Below are 23,612 nucleotides of genomic sequence, written 5' to 3'. Positions count from 1 at the left end.
AGCACCTTTCAGGGAATTGGGATATTCAAAGTATTTTACAGCTAAGGAAGTCCCTTTTGCAATATAGTCATTGTTATAACATAGAAGATGCAGCCAATTTACACAAATACAATAATGGGATCATGACCAGGTAATTTGCTGGAATAAGTTTAGCTATGCCAGGACTCTAAGAGATCATCCCAAGAATAGCATAGCAAAGGAAGAAGTGATGTTACAAAGCGTCTAGACCTGTCAAAAATAAATACAACCTCCTAAACTGGAGGTTACCATATTATCTGATGAATTATTGTTTTTAAAACTCAAGCACCAACAACATTCCCTGACTATTCAGCTCATCTTCAGCTGAAACCCTCATCATCGACTTGACCATTACAATTCACTCCTGACTGCTCTTCCATATTCTACCCTCTATAAACTGGAGATCATCCAAAACATGCTACCAGTGTCTTTATTTGCAGCACATTCTAATTCCCTATAACTCTTGTGCATGCCAAATTATGCTTGTTCAAGCCCTGGTTTTCATTTCTCTCCAAGGCTTCAATTTTCCATCACTCTGTAATGCCCTCCAGCTCTACAACCCTTGAACATATCTGCAGTTCTCTAATTCCAGCTTCTTATGCATTTCAATTGCTCCATTATTAGTGGCTATGAATTGAGTTGCCTAGACCCAAGCAAGTTAAAGGTGCCATAAAGATAAAAGTCATGTGTATTGTTGACTCTAATTCATTGTTCTTTCTTCCCCATTTAGATCACTTAAGTTGCTCTTGACATTGTTTGTAGTAGTTTTGACCCAGCACAAAGAAAGAATGAAGAGGATTCCAAATCAGGAATGAGTGTGGCTTGGAGGGGAACATGCAGGTGGGTATTTTCCCATGTACCTTTTGCTCTTGTTCTCCTAGATGGTAGTGGTTATGGGTTTAGAAGGTTTTCATTCTCCTCCTGATGCCTGTACCATGGCAATATTACATCATCATTATTCTTTGCAACACAGTCAGCAATATGTCACTTACCTATGGAAGACCCATGTATCAGATTCATCCGCTTTGGCTATGTAGTTCTCTGGAAGTAGCCCTGAGCAGCCTGTTGCTAGGGAGGTGCCATATATCCAGCCCTCACTCGTGCTACTCTGTTCAATTGGGGACATGAATATATAATCGCCCTGCACCAATTCCAACTCATCGTCATTCTGGGGTGTGTATGGGTACATCACTCGCAGAGTCTAATAAAGAACATAAAGGAAAATGGAATCAAAACAGGTTATAAATGTTGTAGGTCAAGCCAACAAGCCATGACAAACCCATCCACACAAAAAAATTAAAAATAATTGTTTATATTTTATCCAAAGCACAACCAAGATAAACCCATCTCTTTCCTCACCTAAAAGTTGCATACTCAGGTGCACAAGTCCCAGCCACAAGGGAGATGGTTGGGTAATCCTCCTGTCAATCATATTTGGAGGCAATATTTGGAGTGTGGTTTTCTGTTAGAACTTTTTACAGACAGATCAATTAACAACAAACTCCAGATTATTGTCCAATTAAAAATAACCTGTTGGTTTGATTGTTGTATTCAGCAATGAAATCAGTTCACTGAAGGTGGAGCAGTAACCCCTTCTGGTTCTGGAATACGAATTTATATTGAGAGAGTGTGGTACAGTGGCACTACACTACCAATCAAGAACACAACGATAATGCTTTGAGGACATTGGTTCAGATCCCACCTCTAATAGTGGAATTTAAGTCCAAAAAGCTGGTCTTCATACTGATGACCATAAACAACCACCTCGTTCACTAATGTCAATCTGCCATGCTTACCCAATATGATCTACATGTTACTCCAGACCCAACGCAATGTGGTTAACATATACTTGCCCTCTGAAATCGCCTAGCAAACAATGCAGTTTAAAAGCAATTAAGGATGGACAACAAATGCTGATTCTGCAGCACCCACATCCTGTGAAAGAATTGAAGAAAGTAAATATGGCTCCTTTGTTTATATCATCCCCACTCTTCAGCATATCATGTAGCAGGAACATAGGAAGAGCCTATTCTATCATTTTATTATATATTTGTTCATGTGGACATTTCTGGTTAGGGCAGCATTTATCGTCCATCCAAGAGATTAGTTAAGAGTCAACCACAGTGTGTGGATCTGGACACCTGTCAGCCAGATGGATTTCTTTCCCAAAAGACACTGGGGGACCAGTTGTCAGTGGTTAAATGGTCATCATTAGCCTAGCTTTATAAGCCATATTTTAAAACTATTATTGAATGCAACTTTCACCATGGTGTGATTTAAACCCATGCCTTCAGAATATTAGCCTAGAGTTCCGTATTACTACCCCACTGACTGTACCACTTAATCACAACATCTCCTTAATTCAAAAAGTCCATAGCTGATCTGTATCTTAGACCCCATCTACCCACCTTTATTTTCTATAATTGTCCAGTCATGTCAACTAAAAAGTTATCAAGCATGTTTAATTGATGTTGTGGTTCTGTTCGCCGAGCTGGGAATTTGTGTTGCAGACGTTTCATCCCCTGTCTAGGTGACATCCTCAGTGCGTGGGAGCCTCCTGTGAAGCGCTTCTGTGATCTTTCCTCCGGCATTTGTAGTGGTTTCAATCTGCCGCTTCCGGTTGTCAGTTCCAGCTGTCCGCTGCAGTGGTTGGTATATTGGGTCCAGGTCGATGTGCTTATTGATTGAATCTGTGGATGAGTGCCATGCCTCTAGGAATTCCCTGGCTGTTCTGTGTTTGGCTTGTCCTATAATAGTTGTCCCAGTCGAATTCATGTTGCTTGTCATCTGCGTGTGTGGCTACTAAGGATAGCTGGTCGTGTCGTTTCGTGGCTAGTTGGTGTTCATGGATGCGGATCGTTAGCTGTCTTCCTATTTGTCCTATGTAGTGTTTTGTGCAGTCGTTGCATGGGAACCTACCAACAAAGACAGCATACTCAAACTACTGGACCTGTGCCTCACAACACATTCAACAACAATCCCATGCAAGGGCTGCACAAAACACTACATAGGACAAACAGGAAGACAGCTAACGATCTGCATCCATGAACACCAACTAGCCATGAAACGACACGACCAGCTATCCTTAGTAGCCACACACACAGATGACAAGCAACATGAATGCGATTGGGACAACACTACTATTATAGGACAAGCCAAACAGAGAACAGCCAGGGAATTCTGAGGGCCATGGCACTCACCCACAGATTCAATCAATAAGCACATCGACCTGGACCCAATATACCGACCACTGCAGCGGACAGCTGGAAATTGACAACCAGAAGCGGCAGATTCAAACCACTACAAATGCCGGAGGAAAGATCACAGAAGCACTTCACAGGAGGCTCCCAAGCACTGAGGATGTCACCTAGACAGGGGGCGAAACGTCTGCAACACAAATTCCCAGCTCGTTGAAAAGAACCACAACAACGAGCACCTGAGCTACAAATCTTCTCATAAACTTTGAATGTTTAATTGATTTTGCAGCATCAAATGCTTTTCTTTTTGAAGGGGGGGGGGGGGGGGGGGTGAGGGGGCAGTGGGAAAGCATTCCACAAGTCCACCACCCCTTATGTAAAAATGTTCTTCCTAACATCACTCCAAGCTTTAATTCCAATGTTAAGACTTTTTGTTCTGGATTTTCCAATCAGAGATTACAGTTTTTCTCTATCCTCGTTATTGAATCATTTAATTATTCTGAACCATCTTAATCAGATCACCCCTTAACCTTCAATAAAGAGTAACTATAAGCTTGCACTTGCCTATACTCAGACTCTTCTGTGTAAGATTATTTACCTCATGGTTAGCAAATCGAATATCACGGGAATAAAGAGCAGCTACCCAATCACAGCCCAACTTCAGGTCTACAATGCGAGCTAATTTCTCCAGTGTGGCCAGGTGATTGGGCTGGAAATGATAGGCAAGCGTGACATGAAGCTGCTTCTTGTGGGGTTCCACTTGCACATCTACAAAAGAATGATGGAGAAAGAGAGACAAAGAGAATAAAGAGGAAGAAAAAAGCACAAATGTTAATTAATGGACCAGAAATTATTTCTATAGGAACAGGAGGAAGCCATTCAGCTCCTTCAGCCTATCTCACCACAGAAGAAAATCATGGCTGATCTATCTCATAACCATATTCACTTGCCTTGGTTCCATATCACCTAATGTCCTTGACTAGCCAACAGTGTATCTGTAGATGCACTTAGCAGGTCACATACAAGAGGCCAAGAGTAAGAGGTCCATGGGAAATAGAGAAATACAAAGAGAAAAAAAATTCCAAGAACTTGTATTTTATAACACCTTTCACAATTCCAGGACATGCCAACACACTTACAGCTAATGAAGTATTTTGGATGTGTTGTCAGTGTTGTAATATGGAAAATGCAACAAACATTCTGTATACAGGAAGATCTCACAGTCAATATGATGGTGATCAGATTATCTGTTTTTAAATATATTGATCACAGGTTAAATTCAATCCTCAGAACACTGCAGAAAGCTCCCCTGCTCACCTTCAAAATAGTTTATATTTACCTCTCAGTATTGGATTTGGAATTTCAGCCTGGCTTCTGAAGTCAAATCTCTGAAACAAGACTTCTTAAAAAAACTCATTTGTGGGATGTGAGTGTCATTGGTAACACCAGTATTTGTTCTCCACCCTGACTTGGACCTACAACTCTCTGACACAGAGGTGAATATGTTGCCCACTGAGCTCTGGTTGACAGTGCTATGATTGTGGTGAATATGGACAATTAATATTCAATTCCAATTGCCTGATTGTAATAATGGAGATGGCCTGGACTCAAGCGATTTTTAAAATAAACAAATTGTGACCTAAAATGGCTACTGTAATTAGCTGACCATAGATTGAGGCAAGTTCAGGGAATATATATTGAACAAACTAAACCAGATATGTTAAAATTACAATTTTGTCCAAAAACAATAAAGCCAGACAATTAAAAAAATTCTCATGCATGATAATCTCACATATTGGGAAATGAAAGGTTGCCTATGGTATATTCAGCTTGGAAAAAAACAGTAGAACTCAACTTGGGAATATACAAACAGACCATATTTCAGAAGTTTGTTTACCACAGCCGAAAGAAAGGGAAATATGGATTTATAACAACAGAACTTGGAAGGTTTGTTCTCTCTCTTCCTTTTGCTTTCTCTCACCATCTGAATTCAGTGTCCATTATAAAGGTCACTTGTAAAAACAATCAATCATTCACTGTGGCAGCACGATGGCTCAGTGGTTAGCACTGCTGCTTCACAGTACCAGGGACCCAGGTTCAATTCGAGCCTCGGGCCACTGTCTGTGTGGAGTTTGCACATTCTCCCCATGTCTGCATGTCCCCATGTTTCCTCCTACAATCCAAAGATGTGCAGGTTAGGTGAATTAGTCTGGGGTAAATGTATAGTAACAGGACAGGGGAATGGATCTTGGCGGGTTACTCTTCAGAGGGTCAGTGTGGATTGTTGGGCTGAAGGGCCTGTTTCCACACTATAGAATTCTATTCTATGAACTCCAGAATTCTACAAATCTCACTATTGCCAAGGAAGCAAGACAATAGCTAAACAGTGCTGAACTTAGCTTTCACAATCAGGACTCAAGGGCCCTACAAAGAACAAACTGAATTTGTTTTCATCTTCTTGTTTGTACTACATACCTTCCCCACACCTTTTTTTAAAACTAATTACATGTGTTTGTGTATTTATTTTGATGTTGCATTTTATTATTACTTTCTTTCCAGGTTAGTAGGTAACAAAATCCCTCTTTTGTTCACTCAAGAAAATCTTAGTACTTGGCTTCTTCATATTCTAGCAAACTACTCTTGAACTGCACATTAAAAACAAAACTCATTGTAACCGATCAAAAGAGGGTTAAAAAGAGAGGAGCGAATTTGCCCTTCCTCAGCTGGTTGTAAAAACAGAAAAAGTACTTTTGTATGCTGCTCAAGTTCAATTTCACTTTCATTGTCTTTGGTAACACAATGTTTAATGGGTAGATTTCCCACCTGCTTTACTTGCAGCTTCTGATGCAAAATCTGCAGCAAATTTCTTGATGATTTCTGCGCTCTGCTCCTCCACAAAGAGGCCGATAAAGTTTGATGAAGTGTATAGCTCCAGGGGAAGGGGAAGAGGAAAGGTCTCTTTCCAGCGACTCACTGTGTTCTGCAAAGCTTCACAGAGACCATCTACTTTACTGTCCTCACACTGAAACAGGAACAACAGCAACCAGTGTCAGTCTACTTACTATCAGATCCTGGGCATTGAGCACCAAATACCCACTCCCCTCCACCACTACTTCTGCACTGTTATCAAACCCAGTGACACATTACACTCACACTGCTATGGAACCCAGTGACACATTACACTCATTGCCATTGAACCCAATGAACACACCTCATACCACAAACATTTTATGCTTTTAATAGTTACATCTTCTGCTTTATTCACAATAGTGTTTCCAATGCCGACATGGATTATAGCACTATCATACAACACTGAGCCCAAAAGACCATAGGTCAGTGCTGAAATGCCCAAGTCAAAGAAGCTGGGGTATTATAACCAGCTTCCGCATTCCTAGCTAGCATTGGGAGAGGTGAAAGCAAAGTCAATCACAAAGACCTCAAATAGTGATCATATGTGGAGGTGATTGCTATGTGTGACACCAAATACCCTGCTCAATTTCAAACATGGGGCACACAAACTTTACATCACGGGGCAGTTGATGCCTCTGGAAATCTGCAACCCAACATGAGCTAGACAAGTGAGAAAAAATAACTTTAACTCCCTCCGCTCAATGTCAAATGACCTATTTTCAGCACAGATACGGGGTGGACTGAATGACCTTCTGCTGAACTATTTGATCCTGCACTTTAACACCTAACCCTCCTCAGAAACTGGCTCTGAAAACCCAAATCACTCACCATGAAGAATTGGCAGAGGGTGATGTGAGGGAAGATGTTGTGCGCCTTGTTTTTGCCACACACTTGCCGTGACTGATGCCAGTACTCAAAAAGCTTGTTGGCCAAAGGTCCAGTGGGACGCAGGTAAAGAACATATTCCCGAGGAAGAGGGTCATCCAGAAAGGGGTCATCCACATGTGAAAACAGCCTATTGTGAAGGAAAGGGTAGAAAAGAAGTTGAAAAGAGTTTTCTTACATAAGAGATGGCATATTGCAACTGTCACTTTAACGCACAGCCATGCCACACTACTTTAAACAATCAGTTGTCAGATTCACACACAGACTGAGAAGAAAAATCAATGTGGTGCTCTTCAGTCAATTCTCAGTCAGGACTGACTCACCACATCCTCCCCCTCCAAACAAAATCAATTGTTGTACTAGAACAGAAAAGAATGAAAACCATTAGCTGGGGTGGGGGTGGGGGGGGAGGAGGACTGTGGAGAAACAAACTTCCTGGTTGTACACAAGCACTGGGGAATTCATGGAGCAGTCAATCAATTTGGCAACAGTCTGTCTCAACATATCTTCCTGTTTCAGTGTGTAAAACACAAGACAATCAATCATGTGGTAATCCTCTTTACAGGAGCCTCAGTAAGTGCGAAGGTTGCTTTCAAATTTTCATGAATCCTGTCCTTGGCTAAAGAAAACTGAATCAGAGTGGTTCATCTCCATCCATGTGTGTCCTGAGTCATCAATTATGCCTGTATGAGTGAGAGTGACTACTGCACAGTCCTTGTGGAGACGAAGTCCCACTTTCAGACTGAGAATACCTTCCATAGTGTTGTATTGCACTATCACCATGCTAAATGGGACACACTTCAAACAGATTTAGCTACTTAAGTCTGGGCATTCATAAAGGACTGTTGGCCATCAACAGCAACAGAGTGTACTTTCAATATAGTATACAATCGTAGCATATCCCAACTCAATCATTACCATCAAGTCAGGGGATCAACCCTGGTTCAATGGAAAAAGCATTGGTTCAATGGAGCAGCACCAGGCATACCCAACCATGAAATGTCAACCTGGTGATGCTACCAAACAGGATTACTTGCATGTCAAACAGCATAAAAAGCAAGTGGTAGACAGAGCCAAGCAATTCTACAACCAATGGGTCAGATCTAAGCTCTGCAGTCCTGCTACAGCTGGTCATGAATGGTGGTGTAGAATTAAACAACTCACCGGAAGAAGAGGTGGTTCCACAAATATCCCCAACCTCAACGATGGAAGAACCCAGCATGTCAGTCAATGCAAAAGATAAGGCTGAAGAATTTGCCAGAAATGCTAAGTGGATGATTCCATTTTGGCTTCCTCCAGTGGTTCATAAATACATGTTTTCTGCCAATTCAATTCACTCCAGATGATTTCAAGAAAAATTGGAGGCATTGGATACTGCAAACGCTAAGAGCCCTTACAACATTCCAGCAATAGTACTGAAGACTTGTGCTCCAGAACATGCTACTTCTGTAGCCAAGCTCTACCAGTACAGTTACAACACTGACATCTCCCCAACAATGCGGAAAATTGTCCAGGTATGTCCTGTACACAAAAAGCAGACAAATCCAACCCAGCCAATTACAGCTTCAACAGTCTACTCTCAATCATCAGTAAAGTGATGGAAGTTGTCATGACTAGTGTTTTCAGGCAGCACCTGCTCAGCAATAACCTGCTAATCCTCCTGGTGATCAATGCGAGACCCCAGGCTGTGACTAGGCCCAGAAGCCTGCATCGGTGGTTCCAAAGAGATTTATGGAGAGAAGACTTAGACTTTAAGATCTGGACATTCTACTTACTTTTTGGGTTTCTTTTACTTCTGCTGTTTTGTTTTAAATCCTGGTTTTGTAATCAAGTTGGCACCGGAGAATGGTGACTTTGTACACTTTTCACTATACTCATATATTCTTATATTTGAGCAAAGTGATGATAAAATCAAAATCGAATTCTAATTCCAGTTTGGGTTTCTACAGAACCACACAGCTCCTGACCTCATTGCAGCTTAGTTAAACATCGACAAAAGAGCTGAATTCCAGGGATGAGGCAAGAGTGACAGCCTTTGACATCAAGGCCGCATTTGACAGAATGTGACATCAAAGGGCTCTAGCAAAACTGGAATCAATGGGTATCAGAGGGAAACACTCCAGTGGTTGGAGTCATACCTGGCACATAGGAAGACAGTTGCAGTTGTTGGTAGTTAATCATCCCAGCTCCAGGACATCATTTCAGGAGTTCCTCAGGCTAGGTGTCCCAGGCCTAGCCATCTTCAGCTGCTTCATCAATGCCATTTCTTTCATCATAAGGTCAGAAGTGGGGATATTTGCTGATGATTGTACAATGTGCAGTGCCATACGTGACTCATCAGATACTGAAGCAGTTCACGGTCAAAGGCAACAAAGATCTAGACAATATCTAGCCTTGGGCTGAAAAGTGGAAAGTAACATTCGCACCACACAAATGGCAGGTAATAGCCCATAACAGAAAATCTCACTACCGCTCCATGACATTCAATGGTGTTACCATCACTTAATCCCCTACTATCAACGTCCTTAGGGTTACCATTGACAAGAAACTCAACTGGACTCGCTATATAAATACAGTGGCTACAAAAGCTCGGAAGACTGCAACAATAACTCCTGACCTCCCTTCCCAAAAAAAAATCTACAATGCACAAAACATTAGTGTGATGGAATATTCCCCACTTGCCTGGATGGGTGGGCATCAACAGCACTCAATAAGCTTGACACCAGCCAGGACAAAACAGCCTGCTTGATGAGCAAAGATGATACAAAAAAAAGAGTCAAAAGATGGATTTAGACAGTTTAAATATGTGGGCAAAAAATTGACATGATAATATAATGTAGGAAAATGTGACGTTATCGACTTTGGAAAAAATTAGAAGAGCAGAATATTAGTTAAATGGGGAAAGACTGCATATAGCTGCAGCACAGATGGATTTGGGGCTGTCATGTTTGAATTGCAAAAAAAGCATTCAGTTTCAGCAGGTAATAGGGAAGGCAATTGGCATTATTGGACCTTATTTCAAAGGGAATGGAATATAAAGGGTATGGAAGACACGTTAAAACTATCAAGGCACGATGCAGACCAAACCTGCAGTTTTGGTCTTTTTATCTAAGGAAAGGTATATTGACATCAGAGGAGAAGTTGAGGAGCTTGGGATCGTATTCACTGGACTTCAGAAAAATGAGAGGAGACTTTATTGAAACATACAGGATTCTCAGGAGGCTTGGCAGGGTGGATGCAAAAAGGTTATCACGTATTGTTGGAGAGTCTACGACCAGAGGGCAGGGGGCACAGTCTCAGAATAAGGGGTCACCCACTTAAGGCAGAGATGAGGAGAAATTTCTTCTATTGAGGGTATTCAATCTGTGGAATTCTTTACTGCAATGGACTGTAGATGCTAGACCATTTTGTTTATTCAAGGCCAAGATAGACAGACTTTCTTTTATCTGTAAACAAATCAGCGGTAATGGGGGAAAGGCAGGAAAGTGGAGTTGAGGATTATCAGATCAGCCTTGATTTTGTTGGTTAGCGAAGCAAACTCAATGGGCCAAATGGCCTACTTTTCTTCCTACATCCTATCGTCATATAGCCATGATTTAAAAGAATGGTAGAATAGGTTGAATGGAGCTGCAGGTCTCTCTCTAGTTCTACGTTGGACTGTAGGCAGTATTCCAAGTTGCAATGATGGTTATTAAGAATCAAGAATATACAGTGGGAAGCAAGGCAAGTAGGAGGTTTTAATTGTGTAAAATGTCCAAAACTATGTTTTGTCATGGCACAGTGAAGAAAGTTGCAAGTAAGTTCTCAGAATTTTATAAAAGCAGGTCAAACTTCCCAACAACAGGAATTAGGAAGCTCTTTTGCATACTTTGCTTGCTCGTTAAAAGGCAAGCTCACCAGAATTAAATTATTTTCCCAATTAAATTCTCTGCAATGCATACTTTCCAATTCCCAATTGCTTAGAAGAGCCATGCAGCATTCTATTGGTGGACATTAGGGTTAGTAGCCACTGCTTTGTCCCCTTTGGAGAGCATTCATCAATACCATGTCATAACTGATAGGTAAAAGATAGAAATTTGTCTGGACAAGGAAGACCAGCTGACCTGGGAAGGGTAGAAAGGTCAGATTGTTTAGCTGCAGGGATCCACTCTGAGAATCTGAGTGATGTTCCTGGCTTATAGACAGTTTATACCTGTCCTGCTGTCCTTTAAATGTGATGCTAGGATCTCCAATTCTGTATGGTAACTGTGGGGCATTGATTTCCTGATACCCTCACCACAAGATTCACTGTGCTCTCATGGGTGCACATGTAATGATCTGAGAACCCCCTAATCATGCAAGAAAAGCTAACTTGTCTCCTGGAAGTGACACATACTTCCAATCTGCTGACAAACGTGGACTGTTGAATGAAAGATTCTGACCATAGTGTGGAACAGGTGTCACATGGAGTCAAGCAAACTGTGTTTGGAATATTCAGTCCACTTCCCTCAAGGGCATCGGTGAGTCAGTTGTGTGTGTTGACAATTTAGCAGATTTTCATAGTCTGCTGATGCCTAACTAGATACTATAAGATTTAAATATGCATTTCCATAATGAATTGAAATTCTCAACTTTAAATTATTGGTCATTACAATAAGTGAAAGATCACCTCACCTCATTGAGCAAGGACTTAAACAATCACCTTGTTAAATATTCCTTCTATGTTTCTTGGATCCAGTAATCCAACCATTGCTGGTCGCTCTTGACCAATTCCATTGTTCAATGGATTCACCAGCAGGGTGGTCATGGGAAATTCAAAAACTGAAAGTAATTAATCTGAACTTGCACATAAGAAACATCTAAATTTGCTGGATTGCCAAGTACAAAACTCAAACTGGTTTATTTGAGGGAGGAAAACCAGGTAGAAAGCATTTGATTAATACTTTGGTCATGGTCATTTGGTAGCAAACTTAAGTCTGCTGTTCTCCTTGAAGAGAACATAGCTCATGGTCACCTTATGAAAACTTTTGAATAGACAAAACTGTAAAGTAGAGGGTATTCATCTGAGGTGTTGGGAGAGACTAGTCACCCTCCCCACTCTCCTTGTCCACCCATATCTGTGCTGAATAACTGGAGAAGGGAGTGGGGAGAGGGGGTTGCAGGTGTGTGTGTGTGTGCGCATACGCGTGCCATGTTTCATTTCAGCCCCATAGATTAGGGACCTTAAAGCATCTCTGGGCTCTCAAGAAAATGTATATGCAGAAATCCAAATTTGGGATTGGCTATGATAAAGTTCTATTCATATTCAAAGAACATGCTGACACTCTGGACTTATAGAAACATAGAAAATTGGTGCAGGAGTGGGCCATTCAGCCCTTTGAGCCTCCACCACTATTCAATATAATCACGTTGATTATGCAATCTCAGTATTCCATTTCCACCCTCTTCCCGTAACCCTTGATCCCTTTAGCTGCAAGGGCCACGTCTAGCTCCCTCTTGAATATATCTAATGAACTGACCCCAACAGCTTTTTGTGGGAAAGAATTCCACAGGTTCACAACTTTGAGTGAAGAAATTCTTCCTCATCTCAGTCCTGAATGGTTTACCCCTTATTCTTAGACTGTGACACTTTGTTCTGGACTTCCCCAACATTGGAAATATCCATCCTGCATCTCGTCTGTCCAGTCCCATGAGGATTTTATATGTTTCTATTAGATCCCCCCTCATTCTTTTAAATTCCAGCGAATACAAGCCCAGTCGATGCAACCTTTCCTTGTATGTCAGTCCTACCATCCTGGAAATCAGTCTGGTGAACTTTCGCTGGACTCCCTCAATAGCAAGAATGTTCTTCCTCAGACTAGGAGACCAAAATTTCACATAATACTCAAGGTGTGGCTTCACCAAGGCCCTATATAACTGCAGCAAGGCATCCTTACTCTGACACTCAAATCCTCTCCCTATGAAGGGGAGCATGCCATTAGCTCTCCTCACTGCCTGCTGCACCTGTTCTACCATGGCAAAAAAATTCAAAAATCTAAATCATCTTTTCCTAAGCTGCCACCATTTATCCAAAAGGTTGACAAGAGGTGAAAAGTTGCCACCTCCCACAGAATCAGAACTGAAGAATAATCCATAACAGAAAAAGATGGTGGGTGCAGTGCTAATGTCATTGTGTCAAAGTCCTGGCATTCCCTTCCTAACAGCAATCTGGATGTCCCTAAAACTCAAGGACTGCAGTGGTTCAAGAAAGCAACTTACTAACATCTTCTCCAGGGCAATGAGGAATGGGTAACAAATGCTGGCCTGGTTAAGAAGAGCACATCACATGAAAGAATGAAGAGAAATAAAAGCTTTTGACAGAAGAGCAGGAAATTGTTGGTGATAAAGGAATAACATAGGAAAGACACATCACTTTGAACATTCATCTCCCAAAGTTACTGTCTCCTTTAAGATCAATACAATAACATTGGGGAAAAATAAAATTGTCAAAAAAGACATGATTGAGGTAGTGGTCTCACGCAGTCTCAGGTTTAATTCAATGATTTATTTGCAGGATTTTGATCGGGATTTTTGTGTGACCTTTTGACAGAAAGTCTAATTAATAAAGGCTGAAGGTGAAAGTGTCTACTTGTAGACTCTAAGAACACATTACTACAGTAGATTTTACACTAAGTCATTAATGTAAAGCACTGTAATAGCCAGACGACAAAGCGATTCAGCACACACAGAACAGATGAAAGTTTTCTTTTTTAAAAAGCCTTTCTTGGCAAAAATGTTCTACTCTGCATTTTCTTTTACACAGCACCTGCCACCTTAGAGAGAAACACACACAGGGCTAACCACACTAGCCACATCCTGGTGAGTAGAGATGCAGTAATTGTAGACAGTTAAGGGATCCCCTGAGTACAAAACTGAAGTCGGCAAAGCAGGAAACACTTAGTAGCTTGGGTTGGCCTGGTTAGTGCTATTACATTGCCTCAAATCAATAGTGGTATTAGCAAGGGTTATACCTAGAAATGTATTATGCAATAGCACCAGAAATGATTTGTTTCTTCTCTCCTTCCCTCAATTTAGATTTTTTAATTTTTTGCCATCTTCTTCCATGCTAATTAGCCTCTCTTTTTTTTTGGAGCAGCTCATATTTCTAATATAGTTTCAGTTAAGGGCAAAATTGAACACACCTCATTCAATTTTAGATTAGATTAGATTCCCTACAGTGTGGAAACAGGCCTTTCAGACCAACAGGCCCACACCGACACTCCGAAGAGTAACCCACCCAGACCCATTTCCCTCTGACTAATGCACCTAACACTATGGGCAATTTAGCATAGCCAATTCACCTGACCTGCACATCTTTGGACTGTGGGAGGAAACCCACGCACACACAGGGAGGACGTGCAAACTCCACACAGACAGACAGACAGACAGACAGTCACCCAAGGCTGGAATCAAACCTGATTCCCTGGTGCTGAGAGGCTGCAGTGCTAAACACTGAGCCACCGTGTTGCCTAAAGACATTTCTCACCTTTTATAGGTCTATTGTCCACAACCTCCAGAGACCTGAGCAATGCTACCTCTAGACAATGTACTCAGACCCATCTTCAGTAGAAAGTAGAACATGGGTGTAATGCTGGGTCTATTTTTATCTGTGGCTTGTATCCAGTTAGAGTAACTGCTTTCTCACAACAATGTGTATGTAAGTGTGCCTTTTATATACTTGGCCCTGAAACCCTTCAGAGAGCTTTAGTGAGTGTTTCCAAAACACAGTGCCCTAGGAAAATAGGTCAGAAAGATTTAGGTTCAGGCCTCACTATAGAAAGCTCCAGATAGAAGAGTATTGGTTTCACATCCAATGAAAGTATTTGTTCCAGTGGTTGTGTACAGTCAACTGGCCACCTTTTGTGCTATATCATTCTACATTTAACATTAAAATCTATAAAGAGACATGTCTAGTTACCAGGAATTATTGGTGTTTTCTTACAACTGTAGAGTAGATTACCCTTCATGACTCCAATCGTGCCCCAATATCCCCACCCTTTTGGAAAAAAGGGAATTCCAGATTTCTGCCACTGCCCACGTGTGGAAAAAGTGCTTTCTGACTTTTCTGTTGACCTGGCTCCAAGTTTAAGATCTTGTCACCCAGTTCTAGGTTCCCTCGCCATTGGAAATATTTTTACCATAGCCACGCAATCTAATTCCCTAATTGTGGTGATACCATTTGTTCATTATTGTGTGGTGATATAGGATTACACCCTTCCCCTTTTCCGGAGAACCTTTAGTTGGAGTTCATGCGGAGTTTCTGGTCAGGGGAACCCAAGTGAAAAGAAGGGAGTCCACTTCCATAATGTTCAATTCACCTTAAATCTAGGTTTGCAATGAGAGTGCAAGTACCATCAATTGACTCTAGAAATTAATAAATTACAGAAAGGAATTATCATATCACAGTACAAGTTAAAGCTGCAAGAAAAAAAACAACCAGCTGCATTTGTAGATATTAATCTCATACCAACCAATCACAAGCTGCCTGGACACTCTTCCCGCCTGTGGATGCTAACGCCTTTAGTCTGGAAGAAAAAGACGAAAGAGAATTGTTAACACACTGGGTATTGGATGAATTCTCTCGATTTCTGCAATCAGTTACTGGCACATTGCAGTCCATGCAGATTCCACCTGGACAAAAGCAAATGGTTACTGAATACTGATTCTATTCCTTAGTTAAGCAGCACTGAAACAGGTCATCAAAACGGCAAGCAGAATGGTCCAATTCCTGCCACAACCAGTCAGTGCTGAAACATTCAGTCCTGTTACAAGCATGAAGAAAATAACCTCAAAAAGCTTGTGTTCAAAATAGTATCCAGCTCTTCCTCACAGCAGGAACTGAATTTTCTGATGAATTTTAACATCGATCCTGCAATATTTCAGAATATATAGAAAGCACGCCTAGAATGCAGTGAATCTTTTGTGTCATTCTGTGCTAGAAAGAAATGATCAGTGGTCCAGGTTAATATATTACCCACTGAACCTTGGAGAGAGTGGAGACTGTAGGTCCAGTATCTGCAAGTGGATCAAACAAAACATACCCCAGCTTTCTCCCATCGATTTTCTCAAAGTTACTTACTTTATCCTCCTGTTAAATGAGTCATCTTTTACTGTACTGGGCAGTGCTTTGTATTGGAGAAAACATTAGATAAATATTGTTAATTATCCTTGCAGCTTCCTTTCACCCATGTCACAGACTACTAACAAACCCACAAACTTCTTTCTCAACCACGTCCCATCCCATTCCCCTACTAAGCATAGCTGTTCATGAGCAAAGAACCATCACCTGTAGATTATAGAATTTTTTTAGAGACAATGCAGGACCTCAACACATCCCAAAACATTTTACTGCCAATTAAACACCTTTAAAAATAAGTAAATTTTCTAATAAAGTAAAAATAGCAGGCAATTTGACACAGCAAGATCCAACAATCAGGACGGTGTAGACAACCACATCCATCTGTTTTGAGAGGTATTAGTTGAGGGATGTGTATTGGCCAGGTCATCTGGGAGAATTGTGTTGCTCATCTTCAAAATAGTGCTATGTAATCTTTTAAGACTACCCATGTTTAAAATCACACCCAAAAGATTGCACAGTGTTGCACTCCCTCAGGTTTTGTGCAGAAACCAGACCCTCAAAGTCCAAGGCAAGAAAAAAATGAACTCAACAGAAGAAAGGCTGACAGAGCAGAGAAAAATAAACACAGTAAATGCTGAATTAACCAGGAGTCAGGCAACATCAGTGGTGACAGAGGTATAATTAACATTTCAGTTTGATGTGTTAAATCTTAACTTATAGCTATTCAGGTAATAATCTGCCTTCCTGTATTTGCTACCAAAGTGGATACCCTCATATTTGTCCACATTCTACTGCATCCTTCATGCATTTGGCTTCACATTCAGCTTGTCCAAATCACACTGAAACATCCTCATCGCAACTCACCCTCCCACCCACCTTTGTGAAATCTACAAATTTGGAGGTATTACATTTGGTTCCCTCATCAAAATCATTAATAAATATGGGGATCCAGCACTGATCCTTGCTGTATCCCACTATTCACTGCCTGCCATTGAGAAAATTTTATTTCTACCCTTAGTTTCCTGTCTTCCAACCAATTTCCTATCCATCTCGATACACTACCCCAATCCTGTGTACTTTAATTTTACACACTGATCTTAAGTGGGACTTTGTCTAAAGCCTTTTGAAAGTCCAAATAAGCCACCACTGGATTCCTTTCATCAACTCTTACATCCTTGAAGAATTCCAGTAGATTTGTCAAGCATGTATTCCTTTTGTAAGTCAGCGAAGATTCTGTCTGATCCTGTCATTGGTTTCCAAATGCTGAGTTAATCTTTTTATAATAGACCCTTAAAATTTCCCCAATATGCATCAGATTAAATGGTCTGCAATTCCTAGTTTTCTCCTTGCCTCCCTTCTTAAATAGGTAGAGGGGTTAGATTAGCAAGCCCCTCCAATCTGTTGAAACTGTTCCAAAGTCTGGAGAATCTTGGAAATTGACAATCAATGCAACCAATATTTCTAGACTGACTTCCTTAAGTACTCTGGGATATAGTTATCAGGATTCATTGGATTCACTCCATCCCATCAACTTCCTAACACCATTTCCCTACTAATGCTGATTTCCTTCAGTTTCTCCTTCTGATTAATTCCTGTGCTCCTCAACATTTCTTGTTTGTCATTTGTGACCTCCCTTGTGAACACAGAATCAAAGAATGTATTTAGTTGGTCAGCCATTTCTTTGTTTTCCTGTTATAAATTTCCCTGTTTTTGACTGTAAGAGACCTACATTTGTGTTCATCAATATTCTCCTCTTCACATAGCTATAGTGTACTATCAATCTTTATGTTCACTGCCATCTTACTCTCAAAATTCTATTTTCCCTTTCTTTACCAATCCCTATGTTTTCTTTTGCTGAATTCTAAACTATCTGGACTCCTCAGGTCTGTTATTTTCTCATGCCAAGTTGTATGGCTCTTTGTTGGATCTGATTTCATGCCAATTTTTATACCTCTTTGTTGGATCTAATACTATCTCTAATTTCCCTTGTAAGTTACAGTTTGGTCAATTTTCTGAACAATTATCCCAGTTCACCCATGCGCTCTTTGAATGTTTGCCATTCCCTTTCCACCACCATTCCTTTGAGTAACATTCCCCCAATCTTTTTTGCTAACTCATACCATCACAGTTTCTTCCTTTTAGATTCAGAAGCCTACTCTCAGTCTCACTAAATTTGATTGAGGTTTTTGAAGTGACGAAGATGATTGATGAAAGTAGGGTAGTGGATATTGTCTACATGGACTTTACTAAATTATTTGACAGGCTGGTAAGCTGGTCTAGAATATTAGGTCACACAGGATCAACAGTGAGTTGTTAAGTTGAATACAAAATTGGATTGGGCATAGAAGACAGAGGGTAGTTCTCGAGGCAGTCTGACTGGTGGTCTGTAACCATTGATGTCCACAAGGATCAATGTTGGGACCTCTGTGTTTATAATATATCTATATATATATAAATGATTTGGATGAAAATGTAGGTGTTCTGATTAGTAAGTTTGCAGGCAACACAAAAGTTGATGGAGTTGTGGATAATTAGGAAGGTTATCAAAGGACACAGCGAGATATAGCTCAGCTGAGAAGATGGGCAGAGAAAACGCAGCTGGAGTTTAATCCAGACAAACATGAGGTGACGTATTTTGGAAAGTGAAATGCAAGAGGAAAGAATACTGTAAATGGCTAGAACTTAGGAGCATTGACATACAGAGAGATGTTGGGGTACACGTCTATATCTCCCGCAAAGTGGCAACAAGTATATAAGGTGGTCAAAAACGCACGTGGTATGCTTACCGTCATACGTTGGAGCAATGAATATAAAAGTTGACAAGTCAGGTTGCAGCTGTATAAAGCTTTAGTTAGTCCACATTTGGTGTGTCATTTGCTATTCTGGTCACACATTATAGGAAGTATGTGGAGGTTTTGGAGAGGGTGCAAAAAAAACATTTATTAGTATGTTGCTTGGGTTGGGGTATACTGTATTAGCTATAAGGAGCGGTTGGACAAACTTGGATTGCTTTCACTAGAGTGTTAGAGGTGGAGGGGCAACCTAATAGAGGTGTATAAAATTATGAGAGGCATAGATAGTGTGGATAGTCAGTATCTTTTCCCCAGGGTGGAAATGTCAAATAATAGGGGGCATAGGTTTAAGGTGAGAGGGGAAAAGTTTAAAGGAGATGCGCGAGGCAAGTTGTTTTTTTACACAAAAGGTTGATAGGTGCCTAAAACACTCCCAGGGGAGGTGGAAGAAGCAGATATGATAGCAATGTTTAAGGGGCATTTAGATAGACACATGAACAGGCAGGGAATCAAGGGATATGGTCGATATGTAGGCAAATGGGATTAGTTTAGAATGGTATCATGGTCAGTGAAGACATAGAGTCAAAGAGATGTAAGCACAGAAACAGACCCTTCGGTCCAACCTGTCCATGCCGATCAGATATCCTAAATTAATCTAGTCCCATTTGCCTGCACTTGGCCCATAGCTCTCTAAATCCTTCCTATTCTTATACCCATCCAGATGCCTTTTAAATGTTGTAGTTGTACCAGTCTCCACCATTTCCTCTGGCAGTTCATTCCATACACACACTACCCTCTGCGTGAAAACATTGCCTCTTAGGAGCCTTTTAAATCTTTCCCCTCTGACCTTAAACCTATGCTGTCTAGTTCTGGACTCCCCCACCCCAAGGAAAAGACCCTGTCTATTTAGCTCATCCATGCCCTTCATGATTTTATAAACTTTTGTGAGGTCACCCCTCAGCCTCCGATGCTTCCGAGAAAATAGCCCCACCCCATTAAACCTCTCCCTATAGCTCAAATGCTCCAACCGTGGCAACATCCTTGTAAATCAGCCGACGAGCTTGTGGTTGTGTTGTACTGTTCTATGTTCTCCATTTCTACCCATTGTTGGTTTGAGAATGATCATTTACCAGAAACACCCTATAGGAACTTTGTGCTGCTCCCAAGAGCAGGAACAGAGGTCGACAGAAAAACTTAATTTTGCAGGAGGCCAAAACTCAGAATCCTTACAGCTGAATGAGTATTTGCAATCAAGTTCTCTGAACTTTAAAAGGCAGACTAGTTTCCCAACAGTAAATGTCAAGAGGTCCTTTTGCATGTATTTGCATATTTTAGAGCTAAGAGCAGCAAGGAGGGGACATGAAAGGTCCTTAGTTGGTAGGATTAGGGAAAACCCTAAGGCTTTCTATAGGTATGTTAGGAATAAAAGAATGACAAGGGAAGGAATAGGTCCAATCAAGGATAGTAATGGGAAGTTGCGTGTGGAGGCTGAAGAGATTGGGGAGGCGCTGAATGAATACTTTTCGTCAGTATTCACTCAGGAACAGGACATTGTTGTCGATATAAATACTGAGGCACGAATAAGTAGAATGGATGGCTTTGAGATATGTAGAGAAGAGGTGTTGGAAATTCTGGCAAGGGTGAAAATAGATAAGTCCCCTGGGCCTGATGGTATTTATCCTAGGATTCTCTGGGAAGCAAGGGAGGAGATTGCAGAGCCATTGGCCTTGATTTTTGTGTCCTCTTTGTCGACAGGAGTAGTGCCAGAGGACTGGAGGCTAGCAAACGTGGTTCCCTTGTTCAAGATGGGGAGTAGGGATAATCCTAGTAACTATAGGCCAGTGAGTCTCACTTCTGTTGTGGGCAAAGTCTTAGAGAGAATTGTAAGGGATAGGATTTATGCACATCTGGATAAGCGTGATGTGATCAAGGATAGTCAGCATGGTTTTGTGAAGGGCAGGTCGTGCCTCACAAACCTTATTGAATTCTTTGAGAAGGTGACTAAGGAGGTAGATGAGGGGAAAGCGGTAGATGTGGTATATATGGATTTTAGTAAGGCGTTTGATAAGGTCCCCCATGGTAGGCTACTGCAGAAAATACAGAGATATGGCATTGAAGGTGAGTTGGAGGTTTGGATTAGGAATTGGCTCTCTGGAAGAAGACAGAGGGTAGTAGTTGATGGCAAAGGTTCATCTTGGAGTGCCGTCACTAGCGGTGTTCCGCAAGGATCTGTTTTGGGACCATTGCTGTTTGTCATTTTTATAAATGACCTGGAGGAAGGGTTAGAAGGTTGGGTGAGCAAGTTTGCGGATGATACGAAAGTCGGAGGAGTTGTAGACAGTGAGGAAGGATATGGCAGGTTACAGCGGGATATAGAGAAGCTGCAGAGCTGGGCAGAAAGGTGGCAAATGGAGTTCAATGTAGCTAAGTGTGAAGTGATTCACTTTGGTAAGAGTAATAAAAAGATGGATTACTGGGCTAATGGTAGACTACTTGGTAGTGTGGAAGAGCAGAGGGATCTTGGTGTCCATGTACACAGATCTCTGAAAGTTGCCACCCAGGTAAATAGTGCAGTGAAGAAGGCATATGGCGTACTGGCTTTTATTGGTAGAGGAATTGAGTTCCGGAGTCCTGAGGTCATGCTGCAGTTGTATAAGACTCTGGTGCGGCCGCATCTGGAATATTGTGTGCAGTTTTGGTCGCCATACTATAGGAAGGATGTGGAGGCACTGGAACGGGTGCAGAGGAAGTTTACCAGGATGTTGCCTGGTATGGTAGGAAAATCCTATGAGGAAAGGCTGAGGCACTTGGGGTTGTTTTCATTGGAGAAAAGAAGGTTTAGGGGTGATTTGATAGAGGTGTACAAGATGATTAGGGGGTTAGATCGGGTTGACAGTGAGAACCTTTTTCCACGTATGGAGTCAGCTATTACAAGGGGGCATAGCTTTAAATTAAGGGGGGGTAGATATAGGACTGATGTTAGGGGTAGGTTCTTCACTCAGCGAGTCGTAAGTTCATGGAATGCCCTGCCAGTAGCAGTAGTGGACTCTCCCTCTTTATGGGTATTTAAGCGGGCATTGGATAGGTATATGCAGGATAGTGGCTTAGTGTAGGTTAGGGGTGCTTTGATCGGCGCAACATCGAGGGCCGAAGGGCCTGTACTGCGCTGTAATGTTCTATGTTCTATGTTCTATGAAAAATCATCTCACTAAGTACTAAGTTCCCTGTCCTAATATGTCTATCGTAAATAAGTAACATATGCTTTCCCATATATGGATGCATATGAGGTATGCATGCCAGCTAGGTACTTGACTCACTGGACAATAGAGGGAGTAACTGCTGCTTTATCCTATTTGGGAAGCATTCATCCATGCCATGCCATGATTGTGATTGAGTAGTGAAGAAGTTGCATTGGGCATGAAAGATAAGTGAGACTAGAGGATAATGTGCACTAGTCAGGGTGACTGAAATTGGCTGGCTAGCTGACTGGGGAAAGAGTGTGTAGAATGTTTATTGCCCATTCCAAAAGAAGTGTGACACTCCTAGTTTACAGAAAGTGAGTGAAGGGCAGCAGGACATTTGACCCCAAAAGGTACTGGCGAGGGGGAAGGATTTACTTACAAAGATACATGTAATGAAAGGAGAATCATTTGACTGCATTAGAGGAGCTGGCCTATTCCAAGAGCAAATGATGGTCACTTGCACGGTCAAAACCAAGCATCAACTCTATAATGTAGGATCCCACTCACCCACTGTTTGTCTCCACAGATACTGCCTGATTTAGTGAGTATTTCCAGCATTTTAAAAACAAATTCATTCACAGGATGAGGGTGTCGCTCGCTAGGCTTATTCTAACAGGATTCAAACCTAGGTCTCCAGAGCATTACCTAGGTTTCTGGATTAATAGTCCAGCAATAATACCGCTAAGCCATTGCCTCTCTAACTTTTATTTCAGACCCCCAGGACTTGGAATATTTTGCATTTGTATAGGTAAGAAAAAACAGTTTTTAATAAAGTCACACAAAGTAGAGCAGAACTGCAAAAAAGTAAAGCAAAGGGGTCTGTAGGAAGATCCTATATCCATCTCTGTCATTAGATGCTACAAAGATAATAATGATAGGACTCTAGTCAGCAGCATTAGCATAGTTCAATCAAGCTGTGAGCAATCAGACCAATCATAAAATCCAATTCAATTAGCCTGTCACATTACAGGGAGTGCAAAGACCAAAGCACAGTCAGGCCTAATTATGGACTTATTATGTTACAAAGAACACCCACTGTGTAATTTTCATCCATTACCTGTGACCTACATTGATTTTTGATATGGTTAAGCCTTAATTTTAAAATCTTATTCTTATGCTCAAAGCCATCCAAAGCATCATCCCTCCTTCCCTATATAATATCCTCCAACCCTTAACAACTTACAGATTGCTGTGCTCCTCCCATTTTGTCCTCATGAGCTTCAGCTCTTTTAAACACTGTACGATTGGCAGCTATGCTTGGGGCCGAAATACCCTCCCTAAATCTCTTAACCTCTATCTCCTTCTTAAAATTTACCTTAAAACCCACCTACCTCTTTGACCATGGTTTTGGACTCTTAACCAATAATCTAAATGACTCATTTTGTTTTTGACCAATTATGCTGCTGGCAATAGCATGAAAATGTATTTTGGTGCTCCTCAACAGTGCCACACACAACTCCAACTTCCCTGA

General features: G+C 41.3%; 1 protein-coding gene across 3 annotated transcripts in view; it reads right to left on the bottom strand.

The window, feature by feature from the left end:
- Window positions 1-23,612, bottom strand: part of LOC140494231 (ubiquitin-associated and SH3 domain-containing protein B-like) — a 137,223-nt gene that overhangs the window by 18,900 nt on the left and 94,711 nt on the right. Inside the window, exons 2-6 of one of the 3 annotated variants that reach the window (XM_072593447.1) lie at window positions 15,500-15,553; window positions 6,954-7,140; window positions 6,039-6,237; window positions 3,814-3,983; window positions 1,011-1,219 (exon numbers count right to left, since the gene is read on the bottom strand). In XM_072593447.1, coding sequence (XP_072449548.1) covers window positions 1,011-1,219; window positions 3,814-3,983; window positions 6,039-6,237; window positions 6,954-7,140; window positions 15,500-15,553 — 819 coding nt within the window. Of the gene's footprint in view, window positions 1-1,010; window positions 1,220-3,813; window positions 3,984-6,038; window positions 6,238-6,953; window positions 7,141-15,495; window positions 15,554-23,612 lie in introns of all 3 variants that reach the window. The other 2 variants (XM_072593449.1, XM_072593448.1) reach the window with 2 other exon arrangements.

Source organism: Chiloscyllium punctatum, chromosome 23 (genome assembly GCF_047496795.1).
Source record: "Chiloscyllium punctatum isolate Juve2018m chromosome 23, sChiPun1.3, whole genome shotgun sequence".
Taxonomy (NCBI): domain Eukaryota; kingdom Metazoa; phylum Chordata; class Chondrichthyes; order Orectolobiformes; family Hemiscylliidae; genus Chiloscyllium; species Chiloscyllium punctatum.
The sequence above is the reverse complement of the archived record's forward strand: the minus strand, read 5'-3'. Positions and strand labels throughout refer to the sequence as shown.